Source organism: Theropithecus gelada, chromosome 1 (assembly GCF_003255815.1).
Source record: "Theropithecus gelada isolate Dixy chromosome 1, Tgel_1.0, whole genome shotgun sequence".
Classification (NCBI taxonomy): domain Eukaryota; kingdom Metazoa; phylum Chordata; class Mammalia; order Primates; family Cercopithecidae; genus Theropithecus; species Theropithecus gelada.
Genome location: NC_037668.1, coordinates 181,112,057 through 181,139,936, shown reverse-complemented (window position 1 = coordinate 181,139,936; position 27,880 = coordinate 181,112,057). Strand labels below are relative to the sequence as shown.

General features: G+C 39.6%; 1 protein-coding gene across 1 annotated transcript in view; it reads right to left on the bottom strand.

The window, feature by feature from the left end:
- FAM129A (family with sequence similarity 129 member A) overlaps nucleotides 1-27,880 on the bottom strand; it is a 175,681-nt gene that overhangs the window by 87,318 nt on the left and 60,483 nt on the right. The window contains exons 2-4 of the mRNA XM_025365092.1: nucleotides 10,330-10,460; nucleotides 4,911-5,042; nucleotides 987-1,101 (exon numbers count right to left, since the gene is read on the bottom strand). Coding sequence (XP_025220877.1) covers nucleotides 987-1,101; nucleotides 4,911-5,042; nucleotides 10,330-10,460 — 378 coding nt within the window. The remainder of the gene's footprint in view (nucleotides 1-986; nucleotides 1,102-4,910; nucleotides 5,043-10,329; nucleotides 10,461-27,880) is intronic.

Sequence of the window (27,880 nt, the reverse complement as noted above, 5' to 3'; positions counted from 1 at the left end):
TTACATTATCCACACTTCATGAATCTCTATGAAATGCCCTATTTGGTCTATATATTAGCCATCATTTCTCCATATGTAAAAAGTGGAATGAATGAGAATTAAAGAAAGTTAGAGCTAGAAAGACACTTCTAGGTTTTTAAGTTCAAAGCCCTGTTTTTGAGTTGAAGAAATAGAAACCAGAACTGTTCAGCAGCTGGCTAAGCTAAAGCATTTGGTAAGTGGCACAGCCAGAACTAGATAAAAATCCAGTCTCCCAATTCTCTTTCCATAGCAGCATCCCAGCTTTATTTATAGATATGCAAATTAATGCAATGCTTTTTTTTTTTTTTTTCCCACAGTAGCTATGAGTTACTGTAACACTGATTAAAAGGTTTTTTGTCTATTTAGGGTATTTACTTGTGTATCATCCTATAATTAGAAAAATAGTATTCCCTGACAGGTCCAGGCTTGCTTACTAAAAGATGGGATTGTACATGTCATGGAGTGGGCCCTACCTGTTTATTTCTGCTGCCTTGTGGAGTGCTATCAAAGCCTGCAATATATTCCAAAAGCTTCAAGATACCTGGCTGATGGCACATTTTCCATGTGCTAGAAACACAGAGGCTGACTGTGTATTATTGAATGGGATTAGAAATAACGGAAGTGGTAAAATGTTTTCCTAAACTATAGAAATCACATCTTCCACTTGTCTATAGGCATGAGTGTCTAGCCCAGGGTTTCTCAACCTTGGCATTACTGATACTTTATGCCAGATAACTCTTCGTTGTTAGGGTCTGTCCTGTGTGTGGTAGGATGTTTTGTAGCATCCCTGGCCTCTATTCAATAAATGCCATAGCACCCTCCTTCCAGTTGTGACAAACAAAAATGTCTCCAGATGCTGCCAAATGTCCCTGGAGGGAAATCCCTCTCCTTCACTGAGAAACACTGCTCTGCTAAATAAAGAAGCTTAGTCATTTTGCCTTGGAAAAGAATGATCAGCAACTCACCAAGAGGGTCTGGGAAATGCCTATCAGACAACAGATTATATTCATCTTCTGAGGTTAACACCTTGCCACCAGCTGGAAGAATTCGGCTTTTAGGAGCAGCTCCTCTCTGATAGGCCTGGGGGAGGAAAGCATATAGGAATGATACTTTTTTCCCCATTTGATTTTTGGAAAATACCAGGAATAAAACAAATAGACAGATTCAGACTTTCAGAAATAGCAATCCCCATACTATGTTATTGAGTTACAGTCATTATTCAAAAAATATGTTTTGAATACCTGCTAATGGCAAGGTAATATTTTAATACTTTCATGTGACGGTCACAACATGGTAAATAAGAGTCCCTAATCTCAGGGAGATTCACCCTAAGTATGTTCTCGAATGTGGAAAACATAATCTCAGTAACTCAGAAAGTCCCTACCACATTTGTCATTTCAGATGCTAACACCTAAATCATTCTGATAATAACCACAAAGGTGACGATCACAGAAATACTGCACAGAATGCTTGGTGACTGACGTGCGCCACATATGATGACTCATGAGACTGTGGAACACGTAGCGGCAATGATAGTTACCATGGATTTTCATCAAAACATTAAAATGTTGGCATAAAATATGCCACTACTTTGCCCTCAGATGTGAAACTGTTTTGCAGCAAAATGGTTAAGATGAAAGTACAGCATTGTGACATCAGAAAAAATTCTGGCCAGCAGACAAGAAGCTCTGCTATTTGAGACACAGAAAAGAGGCACAGGGCATTGCTAAAGCAGTTTGGTAAGCACATATGCCCACAAGGACATACAGGTAAGATAAAATTTAAGTATGTGCATCTGACGGGAGGGCTAAAGTCAAGGCAAAATTCTGCAACTAGTAATCTAAAGGCACATTGAGAATTGAAACTAAGAAACTTTGAAAACCAAAATCTAGAATGTACTCTTGGAAATAACTAAATAATGTTGATCTGACCAACATAATCAGAGTAACGGTAACATATTCTGCAGCAATAAGATAGTGAAGAGATTCAAATAAAACAAACTCTCAGATATCTAAAAGGCTTGTCTTCATACTTGTAACAACCATTAATCAACTGCTTAAGCGTGTCAGGGAAGCAGAATATACCCACTATCACAGAATTCTGGTAGTCTGACCTATTCATCCTAAGAAGGAAGACTGGAGGACTCTTCTGAATGAATTAACCCAGGAAGGAGGATCTCTACATAATTGAGGGTTCCTCATGAAATAATACCTTAAAGCTCTAAGCACTCCCACAGAGCTACATTATACTGAAAAAATAATATTGAGAGAAGAATCTAAACTTGTATGATATTAAGACGATTTAGAAGCAATTTTATTTAGACTGGACTCAAAAGTGAATTGTATTATTAGTTATAACAGGCTCCAATATTGGCTTTTATAAGCATTATACCATTTAATCCTCAAAACGGTACTATGCATTAGATGTTATCTCCATTTTTCAAATGGGAAACGTGAAGGGCAAAGAAACTGAATAACTTGCCCATGGCCCAGCAGTGAGTAGGTGACACATCCAGGATTCATATTCATGTCTGTCCAGGCCCAGTGCACACAAAATAGATACCGATTATCAAGTGAGAATTTTTTACTTTTCCTGTTTAATTGCCAGCTAAAATTGGACTCTAAATAAAATAATAGACAATTTACAGGTACTTAATGCATAATTCTTAGATATAATTTTATAAGATACTACCATAAACTAAAAAAAAAGATATTATTAAAACTTTGAGAAATTATGACAAACTGCATGAACTTTAAAAAATTCCAAGTTTTAAAAAATACTTGGTGATTACCAAATTCAGTCACCATATCTTAACAATGTGAACAGGTTCAGTTAAAAATGATGAACAAAGAAAAAGCAGTGCAATGCACAAACTGCAAGCTGAGAGAGCAAGCTGAAATAAGTGAAAAGAGGAAAGACACCAACATTTGATTCGAAATGAAACTTCAGTTAGTGTTAAATGCAGTGAAAAACTTTAATAAATCCAAGAACAAGATCTAGGGCTGTTTCCTCCCAATGGGTTAGTAGTAATCATACCAACAACTGCTCCACACCCAGCTCTAGCTTGACCACAGGCCCAGCCGTATGCTAAATGCTTCGGTACATTCATTCACTTACTCCGCTCAACACCATGGCAAAGAAATCACGCGGATCTCATTTCATAGACGAGAAAACCGAGGCTCAAGATTTCTAACTTAGGCAAGGGCGCATATCTAGTAAGTAAGTGGTAAAGGTATGAGTCAAAGGCCTAAATATGGGCCATATTACGCTACACTGTCCCTCCTCAAGCTCTTCTGAAAGGACATTGTAATGGGTCATACAAAACATAAGGTGACTTATTATTATTTGTAGTGTATTGATACTTTGTTGCTGAGTACACATCAAGTGTTGAATAAAATCCTAATATTGATAAGCAGAGAAAATATTAGCTTAATAAATGTTAAAAAGAGTAAGTCTACCCAAGAGAGCACTTGAGCTTTGCCTGGTAGCTTGTGAAATAAATTTGTAGTATATTTTATTTCTATTTTCCATGAGAAATGGGAAGGAAACAGATTGGTCTGTCAGTCTGAAACCTCTTCCTAATGGTTTAGCATCAGGAGTACTCCTCACAGTTCTGTATGAAGACTATCTTGACTACTCTTTTTTTTTTTTTGAGATGGAGTCTCGCTCCGTCACCCAGACTGGAGTACAGTAGGATGATCTCGGCTCACTGCAACCTCCACTTCCCGAGTTCAAGTGATTCTCCTGCCTCACCCACCTGAGTATCTGGGACTACAGGGATGTACTAGCACGCCCAGTTAATTTTTGTATTTTTAGTAGAGATGGGGTTTCAAAATGTTGGCCAGGCTGATCACGAACTTCTGACCTCAGCTGACCTGCCTGCCTCGGCCTCCCAAAGTGCTGAGATTACAGGCATGAGCCACTGCACCCAGCCGTCTTGACTATTCTTGAGCTTAGAGGCCAGAGAGCAGAGTTTTAAATCTGTCACTATCCTTCACTGATAAATAGTACCTGTTCATTTCAAAGGGAGCTTGAGGGTCTATGTAGACTAAAAAAATGTGTACAGTATGAGATCTGGGAGGACAGTGGGATCATTTGACTTAACTGTTTAGCTTAGTTGAGGCCTGAAGACAGAAGTCACTTGTCAATGAGTTCACTTCTAGTTAATGGCACAACTCGACCTAACCTTTAGTTTGCCAAATTCACTGCCTGATATTTTTTCCCCTGTACCACACTACCTCCCTACATAAGGAAAGAAATGGGAACCAATAAAAACTGAAGTCCTCCCAGGTGCTGAATGCTTTACACCCATTATCTCATCTTCACATTTTACAGATAAGGAAAATAATGAAATAACCAGAAAAAAAGTTAAACGGAAAACAAAAATACCTCCATGGGAATAAAGTATGTGAGGCATTCTGAATTCCTAGGAACCCGGGCAAACCCAGGCAGATTCAAATTTAATGACAACCTATGAAACAACTCCTCAGCCACCTGTCACGCACAGGGCTTCAGAGTGGGAAGACAGGGACATAGAGCAGAGACATCAGGACAGTGGCTGAGAAAGATCTCGAGGCTGAATGATCATAGGAAAGGCTCCTGTGCCAAATACTGGTCCTTCTATCTTCATACTCACTTGTAATCACCTGTTCAAAGTCTACCTTGCCACTAGACAGCAAGCATCTGTCTTACCAACTGCTGTATACCCAGAACCTTGTATAACACTTGATATGCAGCAGGCATTCAATCAGTATCTGTTAGCTGAAACAGGTACTTACATGAATGATGCTAACTGAATGAATCAGTCTCCAAGGAGAGGGCACACCAATCAACCCAGCTAAACTTTTAAGAATAGTGCAAGAACCAGTGGTAACAAAGAAGTATCTTACCTCTTTATTCTCATAGCTCTCCACAGCATAATCATTTTTAACTACAACGTATCTCTCCTTCCACTTCTTTATGTCTTCAGAAAATTGTGATAGCTCTGCTTCATACAAAATAGTTCCAGGCGTCAATGGTGGCTTAAAGAAGATGAACACAATTAACTATCACAACAAATGATAACACTCCTTGTTACCACTAAGTTACCCACGGTATTTCAAGGAATAGTTGAGGAAACTATCTTCCACTGAGATCCTGGGGAAACTGTTGCTTCCTCTTCTCCTTCTACAATTTCCCTTTCCTGCTCCACTTGACCCAATGTAAATATTTGTCTTATTGGTATTTTTATGATTTTCATTTCCCTCTATTATGCTGTAGGAACAGAAGCATATGGTAGAAGGAATTATAGTTATTACTTAAGGTTATGCCTTGCATACATGTGGCACTCAATAAATGCTTGATAAACTCTATAGGAGAGAGGGAGTGAGGCAGGAAAGTATAAGTGTGGATATCCACAAGGATATGTCTGAACATGTCTCAGGGTTAATCCCCACAAAGCAGGAGAATTAACAGACCGTTCTCCTATTCAATACACCTGCCGATGCAGCCTCTAATGCTCAATGGTTTTCTTAAACCCAAAGCCATGGGGACCCCTCTCCATGCTACTCAAGGAGATTGTGTTTGCTATTTGGTTAAAGAATAAGCAGGTATCAAGTCAGAACACCTCAGTTCTACCTCTTCTACTTAAAAGTTTGAGGATTTTTCATTAACCATGGTGATATATGTACTGTACAGGCACTTCCATTAGATTCCTAGTTAGGGCTTCCACTGGGTTAACTGTGTAAGGATAATTCCCATCCTGCTTCATTGTGTAATTCTCAAATTATTTCAAAATATACAAATGGGCCTCTTGTCTTTTACGTGTCACTGAATTTACATCTATTTTCCCTTTACTAAAAAATCATAGAAACTTACCCCTCTACTTTCAAGTAAAATTTTAAATGAACTATACAGAAAAAAAAATAGATATGCCAATCTCTTTTAAGAATCATCTAAGGGATGAAACAAATACCCTTCCAAATTCCAGTGCTTAATATTCTAACCTGACAGATAATGCGGCAGTCTCCTATCTTGCCTCCTTAAAAGGTAAGAGAGAATCTCTTCTCTTTAAATGAAACTGAAACCATGGTATAAGATGAACTTCGTAGTTCTTATGTGCAACTTTTCTTAAAATCTGGGCCACTCAATCAACTGATAAGCTTGTTAAAAATGGGGCCTCACCATAGACTTACTACATCAGAATCTCTGGGGCTGTGGGCCAGAATGTGCATTTTAACAAGCTCCCCACATTTTGAGACCACTGTTTTATGAGGGAAAGCAATCACTTATCCCTATGTACTCATGCTGCTAAATATATTGGTTAACTTCTCAGCATTATGTGACTCACTTATCACTTATTCTCTCTTGAAACACCTTCTTTTTCATTTTTAGTTTTTAAAATTTTATATTCAAGGGGTACGTGTGTTTCTTACATGGGAATTAAGTGTAAGGGTGGGGATTGGGCTCCTAGTGTACCCATCACCCAAATCTTGAACATTGTACCCAACAGGTAATTTTTCAATCCTCATTCCCCTCCCACCTTCTCCACTTTTGGAGTCTCCAGAGTCTATTCTCTACATCTTTATGTCCATGTGTACCCATTACTTAGCTCCTGCTTATAAGTGAAAACATGTGGTATTTGATTTTCTGTCTCTGAGTTAGTTCACTTAGGATAATGGCCTCCAGCTCCATCCATGTTGTTGCAAAGGATATAATTTTGTTCTTTTCTATGACTGTGTAGCATCCTGTGGTGTATATATACCACGTTTTCTTTATCCAGTCAACCACTGGTGCATACTTAGGTTGGTTCCATGACTTTTCTATTAAAAACAATGCTGTGATAAACATACACGTACAGGAGTCTTTTTTATACAATGATTTCTTTTCCTTTGGGTAGATACCCAGTAGTAGGATTGCTGAGTCGAATGATAGTTCTTTTTTAGTTATTTGTGGTATCTCCATACTATTTTCCCTAGGGGTTGAACTAATTTACATTCCTACTAACAGTGTATGAGTATTTCCTTTTCTCCCCATCCACATCATTCGTTATTTTTTGACTTTTTAATGACAGCAATTCTTACTGGTGTAAGATGATATCTTGGTGTGGTTTGTTGTTGTTTTATGTTTGTTTTCTGACAGAGTCTCACTCTGTCATCCAGGCTGGAGTGCAGTGGCGTGATCTCAGCTCACTGCAACCTCCCGGGTTCAAGTGATTCTCCTGCCTCAGCCTCCTGAGTAGCTGGGATTACAGGCATGTGACACCACGCCTGGCTAATTTTTGTATTTTCAGTAGAGACAAGGTTTCGCCATGTTGGCCAGGCTGGTCTTGAACTCCTGACCTCAGGTGATCCACCCACCTCGGCCTCCCAAAGTGCTGGGATTACAGGCATGAGCCACCGCGCCCGGCCGGTGTGATTTTAATACACACTTATCTGATGATTAGTGATGCTGAGTATGTTTTCATGTGTTTGTTGTCCACTTGTATGTCTTCTTTTGAGAAATGTCTGTTCATGTCCTTTGCCCAGTTTTTAATGGGGCTATTTTTTCTTGTTGAGTTTCTTGTAGATTCTGGACATTAGTCCTTTGTTAGAGGCATAATTTGCAAATATTTCTCCCATTTTGTAGGTTACCTGTTGATTTCATTGACTATTTCTTTTTTTGTATATAGGCTTTTTAGTATAACTAAGTCTCATTTGTCTATTTTTGTTGCATTTGTTTTTGGGGTCTTCACCACAAATTCTTTGCCTAAAATGTCCAGAAGAGTTTTTCCTAAGTTTTATTTTAAGATTTCTATAGTTTCAGGTCTTACATTTAGGTTTTTAATCCGTCTCAAGTTAATTTTTGTACATGGTGAGAGATAGGGGTCCAGTTTCCTTCTTCTACATATGGCTAGTCAGTTTTCCCAGCACCTTTTATTGAATGGGGTATCCTTTCTTCATTATTTATTTTTGTTGATTTTATCAAAGATCAGTTGGTTGTAGGTATGTGGCTTTATTTCTGGGTTCTCTATTCTGTTCCATTGGTCTACGTGTCTATTTTTGTCTCAGTGCCTGTTGATTAAGTTAGTATAGCCTTGTAGTATAATTTGAAGTCAGGCAACGTGATGCCTCCAGATTGGTTCCCTTGCTTGGGCGTGCTTTGGCTATTCGGGCTTTTATTTGTTCCATATGAACTTTAGGATTAATTTTTCTAATTTTGTGAAAAATGACATTGGTAATTTGATAGCAATTGAATTGGAGCTGTATATTGCTCTGGTGAATATGGTCATTTTAATGAGAGTGATTCTTCCAATCTGTCAGCATGGGATGTGTTTCCATTAGTTTGTGTTGTCTACAATTTCTTTCATCCAGGTTTTGTAGTCCTTGTAGAGATCTTTCATCTCCTTGGTTAAATGTATTCCTAGAGGTGTGTGTGTGTGGGTGTGGGTGTGTGTGTGTGTGTGTGTGGGTGGGGGTGTTGGCTGGGGGTGGCTATTATAAATGGGATTGAGTTCTTAATTCTGAAATCCCTTTTTTATTTGCCTTCTGGGACATTATACTTTTCTGATTTTTCTCCTACTCCATAGACTGTTTCTTCTTAGTCCATTTTGCTGGATCCTTTTCCTTTTTCTGATTTCATAATGCTGAAGGGGCCAGTGTACTGTTTCTTTTCTCTGTCTATATTCTTTCCCTCTTTTATGGCCCATGGCCTTAATACCAGTTATAAGCTAACAACTTCCACATTTCTATTTTTCAGCCTCAATCACTCTGCTGAGCTCCAAATGAAAACACCCAATGGCCTATTCAACATTTCCACAGGCATATGTCAAACTAGCATCTCAAACAACATGGTCAAAAGGGAACTCGTGATCCCATTCACTCCGACTCTTCCTTCTAAGTAAAAGGCAAGTCCATCCACTTATTTGCTCTGGTTAAAAACCAAAAAGTCATCACTGATTTCTCTCTTCTTCTATTATCTCACACCCAACCCAACAGTATGTTCTGTCAGCTCTATCATAAACACCTCTCCTCACAACCATGGCCATCATCACCCCAGTCCAATTTGGCATCATTCTTCCCTTGGGTGCTACAGTATCCTGCTTGCCAGTTTCCATTCTCCCCTCTTGCCCCATAGTCTATTCTCTACAGAGAAGCCAGACAGATCACCTAAAATTATATGTCACTCTGTATTCAAAACCCTCCAGTGGGACTTCCCAACACAAAACAAAATCAAAACCCTATTGTGATCCACAGGTTGACATGATGTGGTCCTGACCTATCTCTATGCTGTCATTGTTTGCCCCTCCTCCCTCACTCACAGTACTCCCAGCAGACCAACCTTCCCTCTGTGTGGCAAGGTCTTCACACTTGCTGTTCCATAGGCCTGGAATACTCTTCCCATGAATATTCACAGAGTCTACTCTCATTATACTCCAGTTTCTGCTTAAATGTTATCTCCACAGAGGGTTCCCCTAACCACCTTCTCTAAAACACGGCTCTAGGCTGGGCGCGGTGGCTCACACCTGTAATCCCAGCACTTTCAGAGGCCGAGGCAGATGAATCACTTGAGGTCAGGAGTTCAAGACCAGCCTGGCCAATATGGTGAATATCCTGTCTCTGTTAAAAATACAAAAATTAGCTGGGTGTGGTGGTACACACTTGTAATCCCAGCTAGTCGAGAGGCTGAGGCAGGAGAATCACTCGAACCCGGGAAGCAGAGGTTGCAGTGAGCTGTGACTGCACCACTGCACTCCAGCCTGAACCACAGAGTGAGACTCCATCCCAAAAATAAAATAAGTCTCTTGCTTTATTTTTCTTTTTAGCATTTATTATTATCTGATGTCATCTGATATTAGCTTGTTTGTTGTCTGTTTCCTGCATGTGAATATAAACTCCAGGAAGGCAGAGAACTTGTCTTAATTCCCCAGTTCTTGGACTATAGCCTAGCACATAGTAGGTGCTAACAAACATTTGTTGAGGTGGTGTTACTTATTATAACGGAGCAAAGGAGTAAGAATAAATTAGGGGGTTCAAAGAGAAACTCATATTTGATCAATGACCAAAACTTCATGACAGCAAGTCAAATTTTCTGATACAAACAAAGCATCCATGTGGGAAAAATACATAACAATATTGGATTCATGCTAATTTCCTTTTTATATGGATTGTTATCAGCAAAAAGAAATCATACATTCCAACTTCCAGGCAAATAGAGTTTTTTGAGTATGAAACGACTTTAGAGCAGAGTTTTTAAAACTGCCATTCAAATTATTGTTTATTTCAGAAATATTGTGTGCTATATAGCCTTCTTCAAGGGGAAAACCATGTAAACCAAATATCCATGGCTTACCTTGGTCTTCAAAAACTGTGACGTTAAATCTCTTTGCTGTTCTACTTCACTGCGCACATGATTACAGAAAGCCACAGAGTACTGACGACTGTAGTAGGGACTGAAGTTTTTGATGGCAGCCTCAGTTTTCCCTAGAAAAATATGAAAATTAGAATTCTGAAGTATAGCACAGAATTTACACTTAGCTACAGAGTTCCAAAATCCATCCCTCCAGTCTCTCTGTTTCCATCCCTCCAGTCACCCCTGTCTCCCAGGGATTTGCCAGTAGTCTGTGTTCCTGGAGAACTTTGCTACCTGCTGCACATGCCCCATCTCTCCCTCTCCTTCCGGCATCATCCTGAGAGACTTCACAGACCCTAAGGACCATCCATCCCATAACCTATTGAGTTTTGCTTTATTTTCCATCAATAACCTATCGCCATGGCCATAAACTCAACCATCCTTCTAATCCTCCTAAGACTGCTCTTCTACCTTGCCCTGTCTCCACTTCAACTCGCTCTTCATTCCCCTTGACGTGCAGTCATTCAGCTCCTTCCTCCAAATGATAATCCCAGGTCTACCCCTTCAATTCTGCAAGAACATCACTTCCTCCCTTTTTTTTGAGACGGAGTTTCCCTCTTGTTGCCCAGGCTAGAGTGCAGTGGCGCAATCTCGGCTCACCACAACGTGCACCTCCTGGGTTCAACCGATTCTCCTGCCTCAGCCTCCCGAGTAGCTGGAATTACAGGTATGTGCCACCATGCTCGGCTAATTTTGTGCTTTTAGTAGAGGGGTTTATCCATGTTGGTCAGGCTGGTCTGGAACTCCCAACCTCAGGTAATCTGCCCACCTCGGCCTCCCAAAGTGCTGGGATTACAGGCGTGAGCCACCACATCTGGCCATCACTCCCTTTTTCTTCAGATCCCTGAGGCTCCACCTCTAGTCTTGTGACTCACGGTCCTGGATAAAATCAGCAAAGTATTTCCTCTCACTCTGCTCCAATGTCTCTGGTTCAAAATTTGTGTGTGTGATTCAAAGCAGTATATAACTACCATGAGACAGAAGGGGAAACTTTGGTTTAAGAGCCTAGAGACCTGAGCTCTGGCCCCGATTCTGTGAGGCAGAAACCAGCTGCACAACCTCAGTCAAGTCATTCGACTCTCGAGCCTCCAGCATCCTAATTATAAAGGAAGGTGCTCACTAGTCCACACATTTCTTTGGATCTGCGTGCCATTGAAGTATAAGCACAGTACGAAAGTCCAGCTGCCTCACAACAGTGACTAGAAACTGCAATATATTAAACAGACTCTCAGCACCAGAAGTAAATCAAACTGAGTATGAATGTGGGGGAAGCTTGAGGACTTGAGATGGAGGGACAGGGAGAGTCAGACACCTGAAACATTCTTGCCTTTCCAATCTGTGCTAGCTTTAGAGAGTACGGGAATTGCAAAGGAGGGAAGAGAGGAGGAGGAGTAGAGGAGAAAGGGTGTAGGAGCATTCTCATGCAGATTAGAAACCCTTACAACATTTCAACTGCTTGCTGCAGGGTATAGAAAGAAACACAGGCTTCACTGATTGTGCTCATAAGCGATGAGTCCGCAGAACAGGGTACAGCTTGAGGAAAAATAAACTCCATGTAATATTCCAAAATATTTTAAAGTACTTGCACGTGAACTTGACATCATTTTTGCTTTTAAAATTTGATATTATAGTCAATTGAGAGATATTAAAATATACTAGCAAGATTTGTTTAGAGCTATCACATAGGTAAAATTTCAAAAATAAATGAAGAGTTCTAACTACATAAATTGAGGTACTCAATAGGAAAGCCTTGAATCCATAGCAACCCATTTCTAAGCCTATAGAACCATAGCCAAAGACACCACAGTGTATGAATATTCTCCATATGCAGAGAATCCTATTTTTGTTTGGGAATTTAGGTCTTATAATATATGTGAGGTAAAGAGGAATTCTTTCATATTTACTTCATAACATGAAATTTACTGGTCAGGTTTATGAGCTTTAATAATTATTACTTGTAAGGTGCTTTGAGACCCACTAATAATAGATTCTGTAGAAATGCAAATAAAAGCTCCTATAATTTGAATCAGGCATGCTTTTGCTTGCTGTGTGAGTTTATGGTATTACTATTAATCAGTATTTGCATAACACTTTAATGTACTCAGGCTTTATAATCCTCTAATTGGTTATTATGCTATCAGCTTTTATGCAGCATCATTCTCTATGCTTGTCTATCATTTTCTTACATAGGAGTGGGGCAGTGTGGGAATTCCCACAATGAGAACAAATCTCACTTTACTAAAACATATACATGATGAATAAAATTTGCCCTTTAGGTCCAAGTAGCTACTGTTTGGTCTATCAGAAAAGCAGCCTGTTAATTTCTAATGTTTATTTTTGTACTCTTGAAAGCACTTGGATTGAAATGAAAGGAGGTGGATGTCATTTTATGACAAACTCTATAAAGCTTTGAAACTTGATTTTCTGCCACATCACCAAGCCTCCCCCAGGGACGCCCTGCTTCTGGTGAGGTGTCATAATGCTCTCTTCTGATATATGAGAAAAATGCTTCTGTGATTTGAATATCTGCATACTGTCCCAGTAACACATCATCCACCAGGTAGCGTTTATAAAGAAGCAATTGCAGCTTCTTTAGGTAATTAATCTAAAAACTAGTTCAAACTACGTATGATACAGCTAACACTACCATATATTCTGGGGGGAATTTGGCAAGTGGATCTGGATTTTAGATTAAACCTATCTACATCCAAATAAATTAGTACCCAATGTAGGGATCCTAAGACTGAGAGCAAAGTCTGGTGTTGAGGCAGGGGACAGTCTGGCTTGGTGGCTCATGCTTGTAAGCCAGCACTTTGGGAAGCTGAGGCAGGAGCATTGGGAGTTTGAGGTTGTGATGAGCTATGATTGCACCACTGTACTCCAGCCTGGGAAAAACAGCAAGACCCTATCTGTAATTAAAAAAAAAAAAAAACAGTCTGATGTTGGAGCAAAATACCACTGTGGTTAGGAAGATGGACTCTGGAGTCAGACAGGTTCAAATCCCTTCTCTACTACTTGCCAGCTGTGAGATCTCATGTGAGTTATTTCTTTCTGCTCACATGTTAAATGAAGAAAACAAGAGTAGCAGCCTCATAAGGTTATTCTAATGATTCCATGAACTAATTCTGTAAAGTGCTCAGCATGATAGCTGGCACATAGAAAATGTTCCATAATTGATCATAATTAAAATGGTGACGAGGGTGTCCCTTAGGCAAGCACCAGGATAAAGTCCTCAAGCTGAACTAAGGGATTAAGGAGAAAAAAAAAGCAGGTTGCTTACTGTGACTTGCACTAGGGCCATCCTGCCCTGCTGTATACAGAAGAGCTACCCCACCCATCACAGGCTCCAAACAAATACAACCTACATTTTCACAAAGGTTTGGCACAGAAGACCCTCCGTGCATTTCTGAATTAAAACTAACTACATAAAACAACAACATTCATGAACTGAAGCAAAAAGCGTAAGTTAGGGGCTGTGTTTCATTGAGCTCTCTCTGACCTCAATTTTCTCACCTGCAAAATGAGGATAATAAGATGCCCACATCACAAGGTTTCACGAGGAGCAAACAAAATATTCTGTATATTGAAAACTGTCTAGGACAGTGCCTGACACATATTAGTTGATCAATCAATGTTGACTACTATTTAATATTCCACAATGAAAACATTCAAACAAATGATCAGCCCACAGGGGCTACACAAAATAACCTCAGCTGAAACGACATTGTTCATCACAGTTTTCAGATTCTTGAGCACTGAATTCCTTTCATATCCCTGCCACCAAATTTAGTATCACATTCTCTTTCCTAAAGTGTTTATAAAACACAGTGCCAGGTCTTATACTGAAAGGAGATTACTCAATAATGGAAGGACTAAAAGCAATGGAAGGGATTCTTCCACATTTTGATATACTAGTATTTTTGGCACAGGCACATATTTCTAATCCTACTTGTTTGTTTCAGCTTGAGCTAGGCATTGCGTTAGTATAATTCACTTGACCCTAAGCTGCTCATAACACCCTTCAAGGTAATCATCACTGACACTGAAAGAAGCCACTTGATATAGTTTGGATCTTTTGCCTCCTGCAAATCTCATGTTGAAATGTAATCCCCAATGTCGGAGGTGGGGTCTGGTGGGAGGTGTTTGGGTCATGGGGGCAGATCCCTCATTAATGGCTTAGTGCCATCCCCTTGGGGATAGGTGAGTTCTTGTTCCCTTAGTTCACTTGAGAGCTGGTTGTTTGAAGGGAGCCTGGCACCTTCTCCTCTCTCTTGCTCAGCTCTTGCCATGTGATGCACCTGCTCCCCCTTTGCCTTCTGCTATGATTGTAAGCTTCCTGAGGCCCTCACCAGAAGCAGATGTCGGCACTATGCTTCCTACAGGATGTAGAACCAAGAACCAGGAGCCGATTAAACCTCTTTTCTCTCTTTTTTTTTTTTTTTTTTTTTTTTTGGGATAGTCTCAATCTGTCACCCAGGCTTGGAGTGCAGTGGTACAATCACAGCTCACCGCAGGCTTGACCTCCCAGGCTTAAGCAATCCTCCCATCTCAGCCTCCTGAGTAGTTGGGACCATAGGAGCATGCTGCCACACCTGGCTAATTTTTTTTTTTTTTCCCAGACAGAGTTTCACTCTTATCCCCCAGGCTGGAGTGCAGTGGCGCCATCTCGGCTCACTGTAACCTCCACCTCCCGGGTTCTAGTGATTCTCCTGCCTCAGCCTCCCAAGTAGCTGAGATCACAGGCACGCGCCACCACACCTGGCTAATTTTGTATTTTTAGTAGAGACAGGGTTTCACCATGTTAGTCGGGGGTCTTGAACTCCTGACCTCAAGTGATCCACCCGCCTCGGCCTCCCAAAGTGCTGGGATTGCAGGTGTGAATCACTGCACCCAGCCAATTTTTGTATTTTTTGTAGAGACAGGGTTTCACCATGTTGCCCAGGCTGGTTTCAAATCCCTGGACTCAAATGACTTACCCGCCTTGACTCCCATAGTGCTGGGATTACAGGCATGAGCCATCACTGTCACCCTACACTTTTTTCCTTCATAAATTACCCAGCCTCAGATATTTCTTTATAGCAATGGAAGCAAACTAACACACCTCTTTGACTACTCTGTCCATATAACTTAGCTTCAGTTCACCTTTGCAAAATTAAGAAAAATCTCTGCTGGCCCCTTTGAAGCCATTAACTCTATGCAGACTCAAAAACTCAGCATTCATTTGACTCCTTCTCCCCCATTCTCAGATCCAGTCATCAGATTTTGCCACTTTTATTTCCAGAAATTTCTTGAGCCCATTTCCTTTTCCCCATCCCAACCACCACACGTTCAATGAAGCCTCTACTGTCTCTCAACGACATTATAGAAGTCTCTTGGGCTGGGCGCAGTAGCTCACGCAATCCCAGCATTTTGGGAGGCTGAGGTGGATGGATCACTTGAGGTCAGGAGTTCAAGACCAGCCTGACCAACACGGTGAAACCCTGTCTCTACCAAAAATACAAAAATTAGCCGGGCATGGTGGTGCACACCTGTAATCCCAGCTACTTGGGAGGCTGAGGCAGGAGAATTGCTTGAGCCTGGGAGGCGGAAGTTGCAGCGAGCAGGGATCGTGCTACTGCACCCTAGGTGACAGAGCGAGACTCCATCTCAAAAAAAAAAAAAGTCTCTGAATCTACCCTATTTCAGCATCACAGCGGAGACAGAGGAGAAAACCAAAAACAGCAACTCTCAGCTCTTAAACAGGAACAAAAAAGTGAAAACCTGAGTGGGAGGGGGAGTACCACAGCTGTTCCTGGAGGATTATGGCGAATGAGCCAAAGCTAGGTGTGTGTGGCAGAGGCCGGTTTTGAGAAGTGGCCGGAGTCCAGGGCTGATGGGGCAGAACAGGAAAGGCTAAATCAAAGCTGGCCACCTTGGTCCCACTCAAAGGTAGCATGAGTTACACAAAGGTCCAGATGTTACAATGGGGAACTGTATTTCAGAACCAAATCTTGGCACTGATGCTACTAAGACACTCTTTTGAAAGTCAGAAGGGGCACACCTCATTAGTCATAGAGGCACAACCTTCTGAGTTGTCCTGGACTGGCAGCTTTCGTTTAACATGCTGCTGCAAGATCATATCATTCTCTTTGTAAAAAAAAAATCTTCAGTGTTTCCCTATTGCCTAGGGTAGTAACCCCTCATCGTAGTACCAAAGGCCTGGGATCTCGCCTCAACTGTCTTTATTTTCCACTTCTTTCACTCAACTTAAGCCTTCTTGCCCCGTGCATACCTGTGCTTCCTCTCTTCCTTTCTCCCCCTAAGTCCCCTGCTAGCCACTTTCAGACCCTTCAAGCCCACATGACAGTCCCAACCCGAGTAGAAGCCTCTTTGAATCTCCCCAGCTGGAAGCAATCACACCTTCTTTGGCATTCTCCCAAAATTGTGTACCACTTCTACTACAGCTGTTCAAATATAGCTTATCTCTCCTCCAAGGGTATATTGTGTTTATATACTCAGCAATTATTTGTTGAATGAATGAAAGAATGGCTGCGTAAATATTCAAGAACAAGCTACAATGCATTCTATCAACAAAACCCATGCCAATGCCCCAGGAAAGGAGAAAGGTACAGTTTTCAGCTTGAATATTAATTACCAAAAATATACACTCTTGGCCAGGCATGGTGGCTCATGCCTGTAATCCCAGCACTTGGGGAGGCCAAGGTGGGAGGATCACTTGAGTGCAGGAGTTTGAAACTAGCCTGGACAACATAACAAGACCCTGACTCTACAAAAAAATAAAAATAAAAATTAGCCAGGTGTGGTGATACACACCTGTAGTTGCAGTTACTCGGCAGTGGTAGGGATGGGGTGAGGGTGAAGCAGACGATTGTTTGAGCCCAGGAATTCGAGGCTGTAGTGAGCTATGATCACACCACTGCACTCCATCCTGGGTGACAAAACAAGAACCCTGTCTCAAAATAAATAAATAAATAAATACACACACCCACACACCCACACACACACGCATTTGAAATTCAATTCATATCTGTTTATAAAAAAATCAGACTCTTGGCTGGACGCGGCGGCTCACACCTGTAATCCTAGCACTTTGGGAGGCCGATGCAGGCGGATCACCCGAGGTCAGAAGTTCTAGACTAGCCTGACCAACATGGAGAAACCCCATCCCTACTAAAAATACAAAATTAGCCGGACGTGGTGGCGCATGCATGTAATCCCAGCTACTCGGGAGGCTGAGGACGGAGAATCGCTTGAATCAGGGAGGTGGAGGTTGCAGTGAGTTGACATTGTGCCATTGCACTCTAGCCTGGGCAGCAAGAGTGAAAGTCCATCTCAAAATATAAAATAATAACAATAATAATATTAATAAATCAGACTCTTACAAGTTAATTCCTTTCGAGCTTTTAAATGAGTTTTGTCCATGAAATTATTTGTGGGAAATAATTTACAAACAAAATCCTTTCTTGGCTTGTCTGTTTTCCTTAACCAGTCTGAAACTACAGCAAATATAAGGCTCTGGGTAAAACTTTTATGAAGTCCGAAGAGCCTGACAAATTCATATATTTTCTCATTCTAGAAGATTCTTTTAAAACCAGTTCCCAGTCCTGAAGCAGATCAACTCAAATCTACTGTTTACCAGTAGTCTTTCTTGGAAGATACCATTTATGGCAGATTATGCCTCGTTCCCCCAACATTCTCAATGTCATCACAACGATGATACATCCTACAATCTTCTCTGAAATAGGCAGCTTCCTATTTCAATTACTTTTAGAAAAGCACAAACATGTACTCATTAAGTGTAAAAAGATACAAAAATCCAAACACTGTTTTTACTACATTTTCTGCTAATCTTTTTTCAATTCTTTTTAAAAATAGTTGAGACTGTTATATTTTATATTCACATTTTAGCTTTGGTTGTTCCTACAACATTGCCAGAAAAATCATGATTTAGGCCAGGTGCGGTGGCTCACTCCTGTAATCCCAGCACTTTGGGAGGCTGAGGCGGGCAGATCACCTGAGGTCAGGAGTTCAAGACCGGCCTCAACATAGAGAAACTCTGTCTCTACTAAAAATACAAAATTAGCCGGGCGTGGTGGTGCATGCCTGCAATCCCAGCTACTCAGGAGGCTGAGGCAGGAGAATTGCTTGAACCTGGGAGGCGGAGGCTGTGGTGAGCTGAGATCACACCATTGCACTCCAGTCTGGGCAACAAGAGTGAAACTCTGTCTCAAAAAAAAAAAAAAAAATCATAATTTTCAGATATTACATTTTGATTGTTACTATGAAGGAGAAACATACAGAAACAAATAAAAATAAGTTTGTTTTAACCAGGTGGTTATTTCCTGGCAACTGAGGAAAATCCACATATGAGAAGATTGTTCAGGCCACTGGCACAGTTTCTTAAAAACTGTTGAGGTTTCAGGTGAAGATTAATTTTGAGAAACAAGACAAATGTTTCTAAAAAATAAAATAGATTTAATATTTATAAAATAAATTACAATATCCACTATTGTTTATTTTCACCAGAGTTTCTCAAATGATAACAGTTTAAAAGTCCTGATGAATTATAGCATCAGCTACGGTCTTAGGTTGCTAAGCACCATCACTTCACACCTTAGGATGGAGAAATTGGAAATCCCAATTCACAATACAGGGGTGTAAAAATCTAATTACACAGAATAATGCCCAAGGACTCTCTTTTTCTTCTGGTAAATGCCTTAGAGAATGGGGATAAATTGGATTCTCCATAATTGAACTGAAGGGGGTGTATGTGTGTTTTTAAAGCACATTTATTATTGGTGCCTGAGAGTCAGGATTTTGAACAGTCTCTCCTAGGAAAATGTAAAATGATTCACGGGGAGCCTTGATTCTGCAGCCTACCCTGTAGAAATCCCACCTTGAGTTAAAAATAAAAGACATAAAAACCAACTTAAGTTCCCCTTGATTTACTTTGGATATTAATCCGCAAAAAGAAACAAACAAACAAACACTTATGCTCCCAAGAGCTTATATGAAATATACCAAAGCCAAGTCAGGACCCTCCTAGGGCTCAGCCGGCAACTGGATGGAAAGGAGGCATGCTTAAGACCATACAATAAAGCATCATTTCCTGCTTTCCAGCACTTACCCTCATAGAGGTCCCAAATTCTGTGAGCAAAACCTGCAGTGAACTGTGAGAGACCCTAAGTTCTTCCCAAGTCCTGTTCTAAAAGCAAGCCCAGTATCTCTAATATGGCCACAGAAAGCTTAGCCCACCAAAGGCATTCAATGAATCTTCATATACTTACAGATGCTACATAAGAGAGTATACACCAGCTCCAGTGGGTAAGCAGAGGCAAAAACAATGTTTTCTGCAAATGACCACGGAAATAAATTAAGGTCCCATCAGCACTATGCATTTACTAGAACAATACCTTCACAGGTTAATGTAAGTAAGAGAAATGGGAGAAGATGGACAGAGAGGAAAACCACACTACCATTTCATGTTACAATTCCCAGTACCTTATTCCACAGAAAAATTAAAATCCCACTGTGGTCAATTTTTCCAGAGGACACCTTTCTAGAACTCTGAGACCTTAAGTCCGGTTTCCTTTTTTTTAGGGGAGGAAACCAATTGTATTGTTAGAAAAATATATATGCCCACATCTTGCTTCAGCTGTAAATAGATGAAAGCTGACTTTAAATTTCCTTCCATTCCACTTGGAAGAAGTGCTTGGAAATTTTCAAGATTATTTTGTCATTACCTCACAGCACGCCTCCAATTTTCTCATGACACATCTGATGAGAATAAATCTTGTTTATTTTGCCATTTTTCTAAGCTGTCTAATGCCCCCCAAGGAAGCTACAGATCAACTGTCTTTTTCTTTACAAAAATGAGAAGGCAGAGTGTGAAAAAGAAAATTAATCTGATACAGCTGCTTTTTCAGAGAGCATCACAGGAACTATGAATTTATGAAGAAGAACAATGTTTTTGCCCATTAGACAACGTTTCTTGGTTTTAAGGAAAACATACAACTGAAATTCAGAAACTGAAATAATGAGATTCCCTTTGCTCTTTTTGTGACTAATCATAGTCATTAAATTTTTTCTGCACACATTTTATCAGAGGTTCTCAGATTATTCCAAAATCCTGAAAATATTCTTTGCTTAAAGATTGCAACCATGCAAATGAACACAACATGCACATTAAAAGAAATCAGGCCAGACATAAAATAAGCCAGGCAACGAGCCTGGGAATTTCAATGATTTCCCCTTCCAACACATCAGGTTCTGTGGTGTCTCCTCTAGGTTTCTCTCTTATTTTCCTATGTTTTTTCCTTTTTCTTATTTCATTTCATTTTTCTGCTCTCCACACAGACATACATTTGTTTGAAATGCTTGCTTTATATTTTACATTTTTTCTTTCTCAAGAATCTATGCCATTAATGTGAAAAAAAAAAAATGCTTTTCTAGATAATTGTGTTTGGGGCCCAGATATGCTTGCATTTTGTGAGTCTGGGGATATGTGTAACAGTAACGAGTGAACTTGGCTAGAAAATGGAAGGTGGTATTGCTAGGCTTGGGAGGGTCCAGGAAAAAGTCTATAAACCATTCAACATTTCTGTAGCCAGCTAACATTTTCTGAAACTATTCACAAGGTTGACAGAATACTCATCAATGAAAATCACTTTAGCATGTTCTAACTTATCCTCACAAGATTTTGTGAAATGCCAAAATGGTTTTGACCCACTGTCCACATGATTCGGTCAAGCACTATGTCTCTGGATATAGTTTTTCTGAGAAAAACTCAAACATCTCCAATAATAAAATCTGACCTAGAACAGTTGAAAATATAGCTCATCACAAAGTCAAATTTTATGTGTTTGGCAACCTAATGATTGCCAGTCACTGGATCAGTTAATCACTAAATTTAACACGCCTAAGTAATGTATGTTAGTGAAAAATTACCCCAAAGCTATGGTACATGATGCTCTTAAAAATAGAGGCAAAAAACTCCACCTGAAAATCCAATAGTATTGACTATGTAGATAGTACGTTCTTTAAAGTCACTGCTTTTTCCTATTGAAATTGCTCTTCCATAAAGTGAGTTCACCTAGCACTTAATAAATGTGCTGGAATCTCATGACATCAGCTCTGCTTGGAGTCTAGGCCTCATAGGTGAAATTCACTTACTTCTAACCAGTCATTATACGCACCAAGGAGATGAAGTATGAAGTAGAACTGTAAATAACTGAGACTACATTCCACTATAGTCCACAATCCACCTAAGAAAGCAACTTGAGTTCATCTGGATGGTAGCAGGTAGCATAGACATACCAATGCCAATCACATTCCAACACCCATGCACTGATGAAAAGATCAAAGATTACAGACCTCTAGAGCTGGATGGGATCACAGTGGTCCTTTCCAATGTTCTCCTATTTTCAGATCAAGAAATTAATTGATCCAAGGTCACAAAACTAGTAATAGAACATTTAAGAAAAAAAACTTTGTTAAAGATTAGTGACAATTTTTAAAAGTTTTCTTCTCTGTTAGTACTACACTAATTTTTATGGAGGAATTCAAGCACTTTTTTAAATTAATAAAGGAACATAAGAACTCTTTGTTCAGAAGCCTTGTGAAATGATCTTAAATTTGGGTAAAAAGATGTTTTGATGATTAATTTTATATGTCAGTTTGAGCCACGGGATGCCTAGACATTATTCTGAGTGTGCTGGTGAGGGTGTTTCAGGATGAGATTAACTTTCGAATGGGTGGACTGAGTAAAGCCGATTGGGCAATGTGGGTGGCCCTCATCCAATCAGTTGAAGGCCTGAATAGAACAAAAAGCCTGAGTAAGAAGAAATTTTCTCCTGCCTGAATCCCTTGAGTTTGGACATTGGTCTTTTCCAGCCTTTGGACATGGACTGGAGCATGGATTCTTCCTGGGTCTCCAACCTGCTAGCTTTCAGACTAGAACTGCATCATCAGCTTTCCTGGGCCTCCAGCTTACCAGCTGCAGACCTTGGACTTGTCAGCCTCCATAATTGTGTGGGCCAATTCTTTATAATAAATATATATAATACATACATACACACACACACACATATACACACACATCCCATTAGTTATGTTTCTCTGGAGAACCCAAATAAAGATGTAATCAATTAAAATACATTATTGAGTCTCAATACAATTATCAATTTATTTCACTTAATATATATTAAACTCCTGCATCAATAACAAGTTAAAAGCAATGTAAATATCTAGTGCTTCTATGTAATAAGTTCTAAAGTTTACCAGTAGAATCAGCATGCCAAAGTGTTTCATAATACGTGCTGAAATACATGGAATCTGTATTTAAAACATTTCATTACGTGATCTAAGAAAGACAGTAAAAGCATTTGGCTCAGCTTCATCCCAGTTGGCAGAGGTTGTCAGCAAAAAGGCATAGACCCAGCAGAGCTCTGGGCACCAGGGAAACCAGCTGACCTTACGTGAGTACTCACCCCCCCTTAATCTCATTCAGGTGTTCCAATTAAGTTGCATCACTGTCTCAATTAAAGCCGCAGTCTTTGCTGGCTAATACCATAAGGCTCCCTGGGAAAATGCACTAATTAGGTAGATTTTCTTATCTACTGATTAAGAATCTGTTTTGCACAAAATCAAGGTTAAAAGGTACTGCTATGAACCAGTCCCATCATCTGCGTGGTATTTAAAAAGTCTTTAACAAAGCTTCTCTGGTCTGTGCTCTGTATCCAACTTTATATGGGCCAAGAGATGAAATACACTGAGTTAGAGATGACTATAACAAGAGTTTGGTGTATGTGCATGTTTTCTTTAATCATGAAACATTTCAGACAGAATAATAAAGTGAATAATATATATACCTACTACCCAGCTAAATAAAATGGTAATATTATGCCACATTTGCCTCAAAAAGTTTTAAACAAAATACTACAGCTACATTTGCAATCCCCTCCACCCTGCCCCACAACATCACCAGGCACTACTATGCTAAAACTGGTGTTTACTCCTGTCAATCATTTTAGACTCTTACAACATATGTATGTATCCATACAATGTTATTATCCATGTGTTCAAGCTTAACTCCACCTATCATTCTGCAGCTTTTTTTTCACTCACATTATGATATATATCTCATATATATGTAAATATATATACACACACATGTACATGGCCTATTTAATTCTAGTTGACTTATTTTAACTGTTATTTATAATTCTAACATATACTACAATTTGTTTCCTTGTTGATGGACCTCTCACGTATTTCCTGTCTTTTTGCTCTTACAATCAATGCTGATGTGAACATTGGTGCATGAATCTCCTGGTGCATATATACAAGTTTCTCTACAGTGTGTGTTAAGAATATTAGGGCAAAGTGTGAGTATCTTCATGTGCACTTCATATAGCCAAATTGCCCTCCAAAGTGGCTGCGCAATTCACATCCCACTAGGAGGGTATAAGAGTTACCTCCTCCCACATCCTCAGGAATTCTCGGTACTGTCCCACTTCCACATTTTTGCCTGTTTCAACAGGTGAAAAATGGTGCCTTCATTTGCACTTACTAGTGAGGGTAAGCAACCTTTCATATATTTACTGGCCATTGAGATTTCTTATTCTGTGACTCCATATCCTCTTCCCATATATCTTCTTCTTACTGACACATAGGAATTGTTTATAAATTTAGGGTGAATTATGTCAAGTCCTATGGAAAAACAATGCTGGCATTTTTATCAGAATAACAATAAATTTATGATTTTTATGAGATTGACAGCTTCTTCACAGAGTCTCAGACTATGGCTAGCTGTATAGCATTTACGTGCAAACTATGGAAAGGTGCCACGTCTTCAGGGCAGATGCAGCCAGCCCCACATGAATGGAGAATGCAACATGGGCTGGATTTTAGCTCTGCTTGCCCATTGGCTTCAGGCCTACTGAATCACAAATTCTGGAGGTACAATCCAGCAATCTGTGTTTTAGCAAGCCCTCCAAGTGATTATGACCCACACTGAAGTTTAGAACCACTGGATTAATCAGTCCCCTATCGATGGATACTTGGGCAGTTTCCTTTGTCTAGTATACACAATACTCCAGTGAATTGTTTCATATATGCCTTTAACACAGTGCAGGTACATACACACACACACACACACACATATACACATATATATGAAAAATTTGCAGACATGAAAATGCTAAGTCAAAGAGGAAATGCATTTGTAATTTTAATAAAAATGGACACATTGACCTCCACAGGAATTACACCGTTTTGCACTGCCACCTTTATCATAGGAGATTGTCATTTACACACAGGTTCATCAGCATGTTCTCAAACTTTTGTGTCTTTGCCAGTGAGAGATGCATCATTTATATAGGTGTAGAAAGCTAGTAAGAGCCCAAGACATATCAGCCCACATACCTGAGCTCAAGCACTCTATTAAAACTATTATGGGTTAACAGAATGGGAAGAATTATTCCCAGCATACAGTTGGAATGTTTATTGTATAGTCTCATAAAAGACAAGCTGTAAATGGCAGTTACATATAATTGATATTGTACTTATAGTTCTGTATTATAATTCAGGTATATTATTTCTTTTATGTACATTGCAGATTTTTATAGGTGAAAACCAAACCAACATTCAATAATATTGGTTCTGCAAGATACAAGTACTCCAGCATCCAAACCACTGATTTAAATCTGAAACATTGCGAGTACCTGAAGGACTGCCTAGATGTAAGAGCAAATGTTATTTCCACATTTCGAAAAGGAAACATTTTAAAAGTAGATGCTCTCTTGAACCAGGTGAACTTCCTGTTGATTGGATGTAGGTAAGAGGTGGATTGCTGCCATGGATGAAAATCTGGCTTATTGTGCAGTCAGATTAATGGCTGTCATCTGTCTGCATCCCCCCAAATATGGTACCATTAGTGGTTTATACTAAGCCATTCTCAAAGGGCCCATTCTGTTTCAGTCCTACCACCCAAAAAGGAAGACATCTAGGCTTTCAGAAACATCTGAAGAGAGCTGCTTCAATCTCAGCATAGAGGAAACTTTCAATCCTTTCCCTCAAGCTAACTCAGTCTCCACTGAGCAAAGCTGGACTTAGAGTGGCACAAAGTTCTACTTCAGAAAGGTGCAGGTCTAAATCCTCATTAAGTTGGTTCCACTATGTATTAATTAGATGACTTTAGGCAAGTCACTTTGTCTCTGGAACACATTTTGCAGATGTGGAAGCCATCTGCTCGTCTGCTTTCCTTAAGGGAATATAACGGGATTCCTTCAGAGTACACGAAGCTCTCCAAATAAAAGATAAACATTCCAAGAAAGGTTATTACTCACAGAAGCAGAAACATCACATGCTAACAAATGTGGTCTCTACTAGAAGTGTTGTCTAATAGAAATTTTGGGGATGACAGAGATGTTCTATATCTGTTCTGTCAGTACAACAGTCACTGGTAACATAGGGCTACTGAACACTTGAAATGTGGCTAGTGTGACTGAAAAATGTAATACTTATTTTTCTTTTCTCTCTAGTTTTTAAAATAAATTTTATTATATATAATTGAGGATTACAACATGATGCTATGAGATACATATGGGTAGCAAAATGGTTACTGTAGTGAAGAAGATTAACATATTTCTCATCTCACATACTTTTACAAAATTAATGATTTAGTTAACTTTCTTTTTTTTTTTCTTTTCTTTTTCTTTCTTTTCTTTTCTTTTTTTTTTTGTTTTTTGTTTTTTGTTTTTTTTTGTTTTGAGACGGAATCTCACTCTGTCACCCAGGCTGGAGTGCAGTGGCGCAATCTCAGCTCACTGCAACCTCCACCTCCCAGGTTCACGCCATTCTCCTGCTTCAGCCTCTCGAGTAGTTGGGACTACAGGCACCCGCCACCATGCCCAGCTAATTTTTTGTATTTTTAGTAGAGATGAGGTTTCACCGTGTTAGCCAGGATGGTCTCGATCTCCTGACCTTGTGATCCGCCTGCCTCGGCCTCCCCAAGCGCTGGGATTACAGGCGTGAGCCACCATGCCCAGCCTGTTAACTTTCATTTTAATAGCCACATATGGCTAATGGTTATCATATTGAGCAGTATGTCTCCAGAAAACCTTTCATGTCTTCATCTTAAAATAGGGGTAAAAATACCAATCTCAGTGTTTCCTTTGTCTTAGTGGTCATAAGATTCTCCTGAGTTGCCTGATAAAAAGTAGAAAATTCCATTCCCTACCTCAGACCTACTGACTCAGAATCCACATGAGGGAAGCCAGAGAAACTGTGTTTTCAATTCCTCCAGGAGATGCTTATGGTGAGGCCAGTTTGTTATATTCAATAGGATTGTAGCGAAGAATAAATCTGACATTTGTAAGCATTAGCAAGATGAGTGGATCCATACAATCACAGAGGGAGAAGGCTCTTGTTCTGGAGAAGTTAGTTGCGCCAACATATGTGCTCACTAGTATCAAAGTACCCACTTCAAAGCTCTCTAAAGAATAGTAAGATGCTGTAGTACTTCTGGGGTGATGGGGGAGACTGTATTCCAGAATGCTGAGGGCACTCGATCAGTCTTCCTTTGTTTTATTGTGATGGAGAGGAATAGAATAATATATAAGGTATGGCTCTGATGATGGGTAGCTTGAAGGATGGATGGCCTTGGCTCTATTTGATATGGTAAGAGGTTTTTAAAATCTAGTGAAGGAACTTAGAATGGAGGTAAGAGAGAACAACTAATGTGTAACTACATATAAATGTAATTTGAATAAAAGATGTAGAACGGAGAGAGAAAGAGACAGACAGAGAGACACAGGTTGAAAGAAACCTGCATAGCAAAGGCTTCCTTAATGTCAGGTTGTTGACTTTATGAAATAGAGAAAATAATGACCTCAATAGCATTAAAGAATGGCTTGTTGGCAAAAGGCCTGGATTCTAGTCCATTCCTGACTATGCTTTGTTTCAAGGAGCATATTATATAACCGCCACAGAGAATTTTGAAATTTCAATATAGTTTCAGAAATCCATGAACATTCCCATTTTGCAGATGTGGAAACCATCTGCTTATCTACTCTCCTTTATGGAATACAATGGGATTCTTCCAGATCACTTGAAGCTCTCCAAATAAAAGATACGAGCATTATAAGAAAGAATATTACTTGCAGAAGCAGAAAGATAATATGCAAATAAATGTGTCTATTATGATTTCTGTGAGCTCTTCACATCATTGAAGCTGATCTGCATAGTATAAATAGATACTATTGCTTTGTAACAGAGACATCGATGTAGGGAAACGAAAAAATGGTAATGAGGGGAAGAAGAAAGTTGCAACAGGTAAATACATTATTTACATGTAATGCTAAAAGAAGCTTAGGTTGGAAACTTCACTTGAGCTTACATTTTAAATTTTCATTTTATTTAATTGTAATAGGTACATGATAATTTTAGGCTAACTGTAAATATTTAATTTTTATTTTACTACCACAGTAGA